The following is a 12936-nucleotide window of genomic DNA, read 5'->3' as shown; positions in this document are numbered from 1 at the left end:
TTACGGAGAATTTCGCCCCAGATGTCTAGCCAAGTGAGCTAAAATAGTCCCTGGACACATCAACACACTTACACCAACTCACACAGTGGGTGTGAATGAGAGTGAGTGCATAAGTTGAGTCTGGGAGTGAACCGGAAATATACAATTTGACCCTAGCACACTCTAATGGTCATCTTTATTAATTACGCATCATTTTAAAACATCAATTCATTGCTTTGTTTTTGAATAGCAAGTTGTTTCTTACACCTCAATATTTTATTAATATTCATGTTTAATATTGCGCCAAACCGTATGATTATGAAATTTGCTCATTGGCCCGTTGAGTGTGATAAAAATGTAGCCATGGCCCTTTGCATGAAAATGTTGACAAGCCTTGTTTAAAAGGTTTGTCAAAGGTTGTGATTATTTGTGCTGCAACACGAGGGGAAGTACTTCCTGCACATAAGTAGTGTCAATATCCGTCAGTGTCAGAAAGCATTAAAACAAACAATTTGGCTTTATATAGACTAACAATACTGTGCAGTCCATCCTTAACCAGCTGCAAGTTCTTGTATCCACTTTGCCTATTATTTACCAACTGTTTGTTCTGCAAAATAAGCGTCTGATGTTTCAGTGAATGCTCAAGAAGTATAAGGAGGAAACTTCAATAAACGAGATTCCCAACTTTCCTATTCTCTTTTTTTCATAAATTTAGAGTACCCAATTCATTTTTTCTTATTAAGGGGCAATTTAGTGAGGCCAATCCACCTACCCTGCATATCTTTGGGTTGTGGGGGCAGCACGGTAGCACAGTGGTTAGCACAGTTGCTTAACAGCGCCAGGGTCCCAGGTTCAATTCCCGGCTTGGGTCACTGTCTGTGCGGAGTCTGCACGTTCTTCCTGTGTCTGCCTGGGTTTCCTCCGGGTCCTCCGGTTTCCTGCCACAGTCCAAAGATGTGCAGGTTAGGTGGACTGGCCATGTTAAATTGCCCTTAGTGTCCAAAAAGGTTAGGTGGGGTTCCTGGGTTCCGGGGATGGGCTGGGGATGTGGGCTTGGGTAGGGTGTTCTTTCCAAGACCTGGTGCAGATTAGATGGGCCGAATGGTCTCCTTCTGCATTTAAAATTCTATGATTCAATGAAACACTGAGAGAATGTGCAAACTCCACAGGGACAATGACCCAGAGCCGAGATTGAACCTGGGACCTCGGCGCCGTGAGGCAGCAATGCTAGCCACCGTGCTTCCCCGAGATTCCCAACTTTCAATGAACTGAGAAACGGTGGAGAATTAATTGTAATATTTTTGGTTAAAAATTAATAAATAATCTTCTCAAATAAAATATTTGAGAATGAATGAATTATTTTGCATAGATTTGAAACAACATCCCTGAAATTAAAAGTCCAACTATCATCCAAATTAGCTATCCAGTTGTCAGGTTTTCCCTGCACAAAGTCTTAACAGGCTGGGGGGAAAAAATTGTATTTGAATAAACCTATTTATTTTATTTGTTTATGAGATCTGATTTATTATGGATCATAGCAAGTTGACTGGTGTTCTCTGTGGCGTTTGATCCCTCTGTAGATGCAGTCATTTCTCCACTTGATATCATTGCAGAGCTTGAATAATGAATCAATTATCAATCGCAGTGTGGACGTTCATTTAATGGTGATATAAATAGGAAGCTTCACAAAACCAGATAGTAATTCTGGTTTGGAACAATTCCTGCTGCAGGGGTCAGGAACAGTTGTGCATGCACTGGCGGCTGCAGTGTGGGTCGAGTGCACATTCACAACTATCCCTGCTGTACCTTTCAACAGCAGGAGTTACCGTCCAAATAAAATAGCGCTGCCTACTTCACAGTTATTAAATGCTGCAGCGCAAGTTGTATCTGTACTCATTAAGGTGAGTTATGACAGTGCTGTGTTTGGAAGAGGTAACTAGCCCTCAAACAATTTGTTTACCATACTGTTACTTCTGCCTAAAGGCAAACTATCAAGTAAAAGATCAACATTGTTAATGTGGAAAAGTCTTCAGATGAGTTCAAAAGTGAGTTCATCGCATGAATTAAAAGGCACAATGTTTAGTGTTTGTTCGAAATGGTGTGTGAAAAAAATTGAATTCATAAATGCTGTACGTTTGAAATCATTATAGTTGTCACTTTTAGCAAACAGCCATGTAATCAGAGACTTACTCCAGTTTTAATTTTGGTTGGAGTAATGGATTTGAATTCAAAACCTTCAATGAGGGGGTTGAAACTATGTCTGTCATCTATCCCAACACAGGAGAGAGTGAAAAGGCAGCTACGTGTGATAAGAATGCGTGAATGTTTAACCTTTTTCTTATTGCTTTTATATATTCGATCTAATGATTTGTTGAGATAACACTTATGAAGTCTGTTTGATTACTTGGGGGATTTTATGAGCTCTTGTTGCAATCCAACAACCTAGTTATTTTACAAGTGCTTGATTTTGTGTTTCCACAGCTGCTTTGAAGGGAGTGTTTGTTTATGAGCTCCTGGCTGCAATCAGTCTGCCTAATCATTTCACAAGTGTTGGACATTGTTTAGCTGCTTTGAAAAGTCTGTTGATTAATTGGGGATGTTTTGTTAGCTGTTCAATTTCCCCAGCAGGGGGTAATCTTCCCAGGCAATCCCCACATTGGTTCACACATCAAGTCTTCCACACCGTCCCAGTGAGTAACTTAAGTCATTTGTCCAGTCTGCAACAATCTGGAGACCAAAAGATGTGTCCCTAAGACTCTGATGAAGTAGATGCTATTGAATGTCATGGCTGTCCTATTGAAACTGTGAAAATATATGTTGGAACATAAATAAATGAGGGGTACATTTCCAACTGCCAAATAAATAAATAAGTCAGACATGTGGACTTGAGGAGCAGGAAATGCGAACGTAAGAAATAGAAGCAGGAGAAGTTCATTTGGCCCTGTGTGCGTACTCCACCATTCAATATAGCAACATAGGAATTAGGAGCAAAAGCAGGAAATTCAGCCCTTCAAGCCTGCTCCTCCATTCCATCAGATCATGGTTGATCTCGTCCTCGTCTCAAATAAACCTCCCAAACTGGTCCCCATATCCCTTTAACACATTTTTAACAAAAATCAGAAATATATCTATCTCCTTCCTGAAACTATTTAATGATTCCGACTCCACCACACTATGAGGCAGTGAGTTCCATAAATTCACCACCCTCTGCAAGAAGTAGTTCCTCCTCATCTCAGTTCTAAATCTACTGCCTCTGAACCTTTATCTGTGACATCTTGTTCTAGATTTCCCCACAAGGGGGAACATTTGGTCTATGTTTACTTCCTCAATGCCTCATAGTAGCTTATATACCTGAATCAGATCCCTTCTCATCCTTTTAAACTCCAGCGAGTATAAGCCCAAATGGTTTAATCTCTCCTCAAACGTCAACTCTTTCACCCCCGGAATCAATCTGGTAAACCTCCTCTGAACTGTCTCCAATGCCACCACATCCTTCCTCAAGTAAGGAGACCAAAACTGGACACAGTACTCCAGATGTGATCTTACTAATACCCAATACAATTGCAACAACACTTCTCTACTTTTATACTCCACTCCTTCTGCAATAAATGCTAACATTCCATTTATCTTTTTTATTACATGCTGTTCCTGCATACCAACATCCTGCCATCCATGAACAACACCCAGATCCCTCTTTCCAGATGCATCTTGAATCTGTTTTACAGTTAGATAATAACTTACCTTTCTATTGGATAACCTCACACTTACCTACATTAGACTCCATCTACCAAATTTTGGCCCAATCTTCGAGCCTATCTATGTCCATCTGCAAAATCTTTATCTCCTCATTACTGCCAGATTTCCCACCTAGTTTAGTATCGTTCGCAAATTTTGCTATTTTACACTTTGTCCCTGCTTGCAGATCATTTATATAGATTGTGAACAGTTGAGGTCTGAGTACTGACCCCTGCGGCACCCCGCTAGTTACAGTTCTCCAGTCAGAGAAGGACCCATGTATCGTGACTCTCTTCTTTATGTCACTCAGCCGATCCTCAATCCAATATAGTACTCTACCCCAATCCCACGGTGGCACAGTGGTTGGCACTGCTGCCTCACAACGACAAGCGCCCGGGGTCAATTCGAGCCTTGGTTGATTATCTGCGTGGAGTTTATACATTCTCCATGAGTCTGTGTGAGTTTCCTCTGGGATCTGCTGTTGCCTCCCACGGTCCAAAGATTGCAAATTAGGTTGATTGGCCATGCTAAATTGCCCCTTAGTGTCCAGGGATGTGTAGGCTAGGTTGAGGGGATGGAATGGTTATGTGGATTTGGGTGGCGTGCTCTTTCAGAATGACCTCCTCTGCACTGTAGGGATTCTATGATCCCCTGAAATCTCACCTTCTGGATCAATCTTTTATGCGGCACCTTGTCAAACACCTTCTGGAAGTCTAGATATACCACATCCACAGGTTCCCCCTGTCCACCTTGCTGGTTATGTTCTCAAAGAACTCAAGCATATTAGTCAAGCATGACTTACCCTTCATAAAATCATGCTGCCACTGGTGGATTGAGCTTTGTCTTTCCAAATGTTTGGTTATCTCGTCCTTAATGATTGATTCCAGCAACGTCCCCACTACAGAGTTCAAGCTAACCAGTCTATAGTTTCCTACTTTTTGCCTCTCCCTTTTTGAATAGGGGCGTGACATTAGCGTGTTTCCAATCCACCGGCACCCTTCCTGAATCCAGCGAATATCATACCTCCTCTTTCATCTCAGCTTAACTTTCCTGCTCGATTCCCATATCCCTTCATTTCCTCGGAATTCAAACATCTATTGATATCAGGAACACATTCAGCAACTGAGAATCCACAGCAATTTAGAGTGGAGCATTCAAAGATTCACAACTCTCTGAGTGAAGGAATTTCTCCTCAACTCCATCCTAAATGGCCGATCCCTTATCCTGCATTTGGTTCTTGACCCTCTACCTGGGGAAATAGCCTTTTAGCATCTTTCCTGTCAAATCCTCTCAGAATAAGTTTCAATGAAATTGCCTCTCATTCTTCTGAACTCCAGTGTGTTTAGGCCATTTCCCCTCTCATCGCTCATAGGACAGCGCCTTTCAGCACAGGAATCAATATAGTGAGCTTTTGTTGTACTGCCTCTAAGGCAGGTATTACTCAATTCCTGAGCAATGGAGAACTAAACTATACACAGTACTCCAGATGTGGTCACGTCAAAGCTCTCAATCCTTGCAATACCCCAAGCCACTTACAACAAAGATCAACATACTATTTGCCTCCTTAATTGTTTGCTGTACTAGCGTGCTAACTTCCAGTGTTCTGTATTAAAGGAAACCCAAATACCTCTGAAAGCCAACAGTTAATAATTTCTCACCATTTAAAGAATATTCTGATTTTCAATTCTTCCCACTGAAGTAAGGACCTCACATTTCCCCACATTATACTCCACCTGCCATCTTCTCACCCACTCATCGAACCTATCTGTAATTCCTTTGCTTACGGTTTGGGCTGGATTTTCATCATGTAACAAAAAGGTTTGAGTCAGGAAATCACCCAACTTGGCAGTCCCACCTCTATCAAAATGACCACTACGGGCAATATTTTCAGCAGTTTAGAACTGGGCATGGAGGCAGAAAAGTGCTGAGGCAGAGTGGCTAAAATGCCCACCTTGGTTCTCTGAGAGTTCGGCCCAGTTTTATAAAATACTGTTAGATTCACTCGGCCTCGTCCCTGAACCCTACCCACAGGCCACCTCTATGCACCACTTACACCTTCAGATCATAACATTTAAACAGACCTTTTCCACCTTTCAGGAATATGTACATCTCCTTCAAAAATTGGTGGCTCCTACACAATGGCTCAAGACCCTTGGAACAGCAAAAATAGGGGGCGGGAATCGGCGGGACGGGCCACTCAGCTGCCGAGGAGTGGCGGGGGAGGGGCTTAACGCCATGCCAACTGGCGCCGAAGGGCCTCTGCCGGCCGGTGCGAGTTGGCGCATGCGAGGCAGCGCCAGCGTGTGCTGGCGTCATCCCAGCGCATGCGCAATGGGGGTTCACCTCCGCATCAGCCATCACGGAGGACCACAGCGGCTGACGCGGAAGAATAGAGTGCCCCCCACGGCACAGGCCCGCCCGCGGATCGGTGGGACCCGATCGCAGGCGAGGCCACCGTGGGGGCACCTCCCGGGTTCCAGATCACCCTGCGCCGCCCCCCCCCCACCCGCCCCCGAGGACCCCGGAGGTCGCCCATGCGGCCATGCCCCGCCGGCAAATACCTGGTGTAATATACGCCGGCGGGACTGGCCGAAAACGGACGGCCACTTGCCTCATCGTGGGCCGGAGAATCGCCGGGGGGGCGCTGCCAGGGGCCGCTGACCGGCGCGGCGCAATTCCTGCCCCCACCAAAACCCCGGCGCCAGAGAATTCGGCAGCCGGCGGGGGCCGGATTCACGCCGCCCCCCCGGCGATTCTCCGGCCCAGCGGGGTGTCGGAGAATCCCGCCCAGGGTCTAGATTCAGCATGAATCTAAAATGGCTCCACTGCCGTCGTGTTTCCCATCTCTGTCATTCATGCCCTGCCCCTTTCCCCCGCTGGCAAAAGTGGTATCTGCCAGAAATTAGGCTGTACATCTGCATAGAGGCTGGTTTAGTCCAGTGGGCTAAACAGCTGGCTTGGAATGCGGAACAAAGCCAACAGTGCGGGTTCAATTCCCGTATTGGCCTCCCGAACAGGCGCCGGAATGTGACGACTGGGGGCTTTTCACAGTAACTTCATTGAAGCCTACTTGTGACAATAAGCAATTATTATTATCGTGTCCTTTCCACCACTTTTATCAGCCTCTGGAGTCGGTCTGACTCCACGAAAATCCACCACTTTGTGTCCTCTTCCCATCTTACTTTCCCACCTAGCTTTGCTCATCAACACACTTGGATACATGACACTTGGTCCCTGTATATGATCATAAGAAGTAAAAACAGGAGAAGGCCATTTTCCCATTGTGCCTAGCAACAGCAGTAAAACAAATTTACCAAGGCATAATACGATGCGAGATGTCCAGCAGCAGGTAGAAATCTGTCTAGAGACAGCAATAGCCAGTATTCAACAGATCAGCTAACACTTAGCAGGCTCAGAAAACAGACAAGCCAGTTTTCCAGTTAATAAAGCAGTTTGCAGCAGGAGGCTAAGTTTTACATGTCACAGTCTCAAAGTCTTAGAGCCAAGGCAGTGCAGAAAGTCTTTATAAAGGCAGCTTAAATATCTTTACCGGACTAGGAAAAAAATGTTTCCCAGGCTAGATAAATCATCCCTGACAACTGTAAGCTTTTTAAAAACTTATAGATTCTTTTAATTTGGATGTTGTTTGGGGAATAGGGGAATCCTACAGAGTTTAGGTATCGAAGATATATTTAGGAATAAGGGACATAAACTGTGTGTGTGAGTGTTTAGTAATTAATATAACTTAATTATTGTCGAGTAGAGTAGATCTCTTTGTGTGCATTTGTCTTTTCTTTACTTTAATAAATATTCTTTAATAAATATTACACGACAGCTGGGTTGTTTATCTTCAGTGGTTTCACTTGTCTCCTCACACCTAAACAAAGTTATGCTATTACACCCCCACAAACCGGTATTCCAAGTTGGGATACCCTCACAGATAACATCAGTGTGCTTCGTGACATCCACCCTCTATCTAGCTCAGCCTTCAATATATTCAATAAGCCAGCCTTTGCTGCTTCAAAGAATAACACCCCTCTGAGAGAAAGAATTTCTCCATTTTAAATGGGAACCCTTTATTTTTAAACTGTGCCTCCAAGTTCTAGATTCCCCCACAAGAAAATGGATCCTCTCTGCATCTACTCTGTCAAAGCCTGAACCACAATCATTTCTATTTTTAAATTCAGATTTCCAGCATCTACAGTTGTTTACTCTTGTGTATGGTCACAGCCTCTGAGTACATTATCTCAGGACAATATCAGCACCAGTAAAAAATTAATCAAATTTGAAGTACAACAAACATTTCGATATTAGGAATATTTTATACCTACCACATTCTGGAGGTTCATCAGATCCATCTCCACAATCATCATCATGGTCACAGACAAAATATTGTGAAACACACAATTTGTTTTGACACATGAAAGCTGTGTTGTCGCATGTGCTATTGTGTGCTAGAATAAGGAGAAACAACATATGAAATTAAAGTTGATAAGCGCATGTCAACAAGTTGGAGTTATTTTGCAGGAGCATATGGCACCATTAATGTGGTCAGAGCATTTCTTTTTAAACATGACTGCAAACAAAAAATAGTAAATTGTGTGTGAACTAATGCTGCATTACTGAAAGTATATTTAATTACAAAAGTAATCAGAAATTTGAGTATCTGAAATGAAAATTGAATGAAATGAAAATCGCTTATTGTCACAAGTAGGCTTCAAATGAAGTTACTGTGAAATGCCCCTAGTCGCCACATTCCGGTGCCTGTTCGGGTGGCTGGTACACAAAATTGAGAAACTTGAAATTGTTACATGGAGCAAAATGGTCAAAAATGCTAATTTTAAAATAATTATTCTCAGCTTTGGTTTAGTGGTAAAATTTCTGCCTCCGCGCCTGAAGTTAATTAAAGTGAAACTTAACTTCAGTTCAGGAACTGAATCCACTTCTAGGCTCCCACTTCTGTGCTCCAGTTCAGGAAGGCACCTACTTAAGGGCAATTGGGGATGGACAACAAATATTGGCTTTGCCAGTGACGATCACATCTCATGAAAGAATGAAACAAAATATAGCATAGTTCTTCGTGCTATTTTATGGTTGCGGCATTAAATCAATGCCCTGATCTTTTTCAAGCATTTTTGCTATAAATTGGGTGGCACTCAATGTAATGTATTTTGATTAATTTTTGGCTGCAATGTTTATGGACTTTGTCACTTCATAATATCCACTAATAAATAACTCGTGCTTAGCTGCATGTATTATCGATGTATTAATGATGTAAAGCTAGCTAACAAATTTCAGTGATAGAATTAATTGGCAGGGCTTCCCCATCCTGTTTGGTTTGTAAAACTTAAATGTAAAAAATAAAAATTTGGCTGAGATAATGTAAGATGGCTGAAAGGCAAGCTACAGTAAAAGAACCAAGTGAATTTTCGATAAGAGAGATTTAAAACTTTCAATCGGGGGATAAGACTGTGGTGTGTGCATTAACCATGCCTTAAAGGAGCCACTATATTTTCATTTCCATTGATTGTTCATGTTTTGGTTTAAACTCCCATTTCAGTTTAATACCTGAGCAATAAGTTGTAAATTTACTCCATTATAATTTCCAACCCAAGCCTTTCCTGTGTCACTGAATTAAACAGGTAAACATTCATCTGATGCCTTCAATTAACATTCTTTATATGGTTTACAGTTTTACCATTTCCCAGTATTATTCTTGCACGAGGGTCAAATCACAAAATGCTATGCTGTATACCACACATATGAACTAATTACCGTTTGCAGCAGGTCTATCTTAACTCACTCACTCAATCTTTCTGATTGATGCAGACAATGCATCATTATTGGTTCATTTCCAGGAACCATTGGTCCTACTGTACAATTGTTGTGAATAAAGTGTGCTGTAATAAATCAAGACAATTGTTTACAGCGTTACTTACTGCAACCAGCTGTGGAGAGTTCATCGCTTCCATCTGGGCAATCTTTATCACCATCACATAGCCAATGTTTTGGGAGACAAACGTGAGAGCTGGGACATTGGAACAGATCAGGAGCACATGTGACTGAACCTGTGGTAGTGAAATAAACTATGAATGATACGCTCATGGAGCAATGCTGAAGATAGTGTGCGTAACCGGGTTCTAAATACAACTGGGTCCAGACTTTCTGTTCTGGTTGTGACTTTAAAAGGCAGTTGTGAGCAACTTTGATAGACTCATCACCTATTATTGCTGATGGTCAAATTTTTCCTCCAGTCACAGAATAAATGAATGAAAATTAGCAAAATGAAAGAAAAAAATGTGCTGGAGAACAACTAGACTGGTGGGAAAATTCAAAAGGAATTACACTGGAATTCTGGGTGATGACAGCGGATAGGTAAAACTAAAAATCTATTCAGAATGGCAATTCATAGACTCATAGACTCCCTACAGTGCAGAAGGAGGTCATTCGGCCCATCGCGTCTGCACCAACGTTCTGAAAGAGGCCTACCATATCCCCGCAACCCAGTAACCCCACCTAACCTTTTGGATACGAAGGACAATTTAGCATGGCCAATCCACCTAACCTGCACATCTTTAGACTGTGGGAGGAAACCGGAGCACCCAGAGGAAACCCATGCAGACACGGGGAGAAAATGCAAACTCCACACAGTCACCCGGTGCCAAAATTGAACCCGGGTCCCTGGTGCTTTGAGGCAGCAATGCTAACTACTGTGCCGCCATGCCGCCCAGGCAATTAATCAAATGGAGAAAATTCTCTCTAAAGGGTACAGCAGCATGTCATATAAAGGTCTCCTATACATTCCAAAGTAAACAGGCAGGCAGCTCACTCATTTGAAATGAATATTGGGCTGCTTGTCTTGTTGGTAGTTGCTCAAGGTTATGTCCCACGAGTGGAAATGAAGGGATACAGGTAAATAAGATACTGAAGAGTTGGGAAAGCTTGAGAATTCTGAAAAGAAAATCCAGTTACTGCTAACTCTTTGATGTGTCGAATTTACCAGATGGGGCCTAGAAAAATTGTCAGGTTCCCCATTTACAAATCCAAGAGTTTCCTGTTGTCAGTCCCAGCGTATTTTTAAAAAGATTCTTTCATGTGATGTGGGCATCACTGGCCAGCATTTATTGCCCTTGAACTGAGTGGCTTGCCCAGCCATTTTGGAGGCTTGTTAAGAATCAATCACAGTGCTGTGGATCTGGAGTCACATTTAGGTCAGACCAAGTAAGGGTGGCAGATTTCCTTCCCTAATAAGGCACTAGTGAACCAGACAGGCTTTTATGACAATTGACAATGGTTTCAATATTATCATGAGATGTTTTAATTCCAGATTTTTTCTGGAATTCAGAGATCACCATCTGCTGTGGTAGGATTCAATTCAAACCCGGGACCCCAGAACATTACCCTGGGTCTCTGGATTATTAGTCAAGTGACAATACCACTACATCACCGCCTCTGTGAAAAGTTATCCAACCCATTATACGGTCACACTTTCTTCTGACATTTTGGGATATGGGGCCACAAAATTGGTCCTTGTTCCACCTGTAAAATGGACACATGTCGCTGCAGTATTCTAAATTGAATATGCAGCTCTGATTTGTTTGCCAAATATCTGAAGAAAATCATGAATGCGGTTGTTACGAGGCTATGCCTCTTTACCTTTGAAAATGTTATTTTTCAACTTTCTCCTGACTGAAATTTTGCGATTTGAACTGAGGCAGAGCAAACTGTTTGAACTGAGGCAGTGCAAACTGTTTGAAAATGCAAGGCTACATTCCAAGGTGAAGATGAGAAACCAAAGAGAGAGATAGTTCCTATAATTCAGAGACTCATCAAAACTCATAACTGTCCAAGCAAGACGTTAAAAATGCAAAGTGCTGGATACTGAAGCAATGGTTGCCACAGACACACTTACTTAAAAGCTCTTGGAAAGATACAATGGGTAATTCGCAGCAAGGCTGCCAACCACGAGAGAATGATTACATGTGAGACAGATGGCGTCAAGAAGGTTTTCACCATAGGAAACAACCCGAGGGAATTTTGGAATAAACAAGTTACTCGGTTAGAGAAGCCAACTCTGCCAGAAATGCACCTGGGAACCGACATTTCGCAATAAGTGTGTGTGCGTGTTGTGTGTATGTGTCTAGCTTCGAATTACTCCATCGCGGCCAAATGTTTGATCATTCCATTTTTATTATTTTTTTCTCGACTTCAGTGGTTAATAAATTTGCTTTTACTGAGACTCAAGAAAACCTTGTTTTATTGGCTCCTTATTACTGAAGCTTAAATAACAAAATACATTGTGATTTGGAAATGACATATCCATGTGGAAAAAAAATGAATCCTTTGTTGTGACCAAACAAGAAAGTTGAACAGAGGGGGCCAGTTCAGCCCTTCTCACCTGTTCATAACAGGTAATTTTAGATTAATAGATAAAGTGTACTGGAAAACAACTCTTCTTCCTGTATCCATTGACTATTAATGATGGTGGAGAGTAATTTCTACCTGTCAAATAAAGCAGCTAATTATCTCATCCAAAATCAAGTGAGGTGCATACTGAGTAACTAATCCATCATTTCCCACTTCATAACCAAGGTGCTTGCAAGGTCATCTTTTCTGAGACTACTTTAAATTAAACTGTGGGAGGAGAATAAAGGGACATAGATTCAAATGATTAAGAGGTAACTTTAGGACTAATATCAGCAGGTTTCACACAAGAAGTGATCAACACTTCAAGTGGAATTGGGGTAGTGTTATTGTTTTATAGATAACGAGATGGAACAATGGGCGTGTGTCGGGTTGTACTGAATGGTTGGATTATGATGGGTTTCCTCAACTGTTAATATTTTGTAAATAAGCAGCCATCCCACAAGGGACACCTTTTTGGTAGGCATGGATGGAAGTAGAGTTGGAGAAACAAGGAGATTTTTACCCACATGCAGATGAATCAGACAGCACCACTGGCACTTTGAAGCAACAGATAATATTTTGTCAAAAAGTTCAAATATTTCAACATCTTGTTTTTTTTAATTTAACCTTTGTTCTTATTATGAAAAGAACTCCAAGCTATTTAGTTGCCCGTCGTAACTAAAGTCAACATTTCTGTTTTCTTTTTATAACTTCTGCATTCCCCCTCTGGCCTTGACATTCTGTCCTAGGTATGTACTGCGCCTAACTGAAACATTTTCTTTTTATGATTTTGCAACTTCTGCAGGATCTTTCTGT

The 12936-nt window shown here is 42.0% G+C and overlaps 1 protein-coding gene across 1 annotated transcript in view; it reads right to left on the bottom strand.

Annotated features, from left to right (window-relative positions):
* The window catches only part of LOC140406652 (low-density lipoprotein receptor-related protein 1-like), a 1475832-nt gene that overhangs the window by 412865 nt on the left and 1050031 nt on the right, over positions 1-12936 (bottom strand). The window contains exons 46-47 of the mRNA XM_072494659.1: positions 9654-9782; positions 8046-8168 (exon numbers count right to left, since the gene is read on the bottom strand). Of these exons, the coding sequence (XP_072350760.1) occupies positions 8046-8168; positions 9654-9782 (252 nt within the window). The remainder of the gene's footprint in view (positions 1-8045; positions 8169-9653; positions 9783-12936) is intronic.

The sequence above is a fragment of the Scyliorhinus torazame genome, chromosome 2 (genome assembly GCF_047496885.1).
Source record: "Scyliorhinus torazame isolate Kashiwa2021f chromosome 2, sScyTor2.1, whole genome shotgun sequence".
In the NCBI taxonomy this organism is placed as follows: Eukaryota; Metazoa; Chordata; class Chondrichthyes; order Carcharhiniformes; family Scyliorhinidae; genus Scyliorhinus; species Scyliorhinus torazame.
This window is presented reverse-complemented; position numbering and strand designations above follow the sequence as displayed.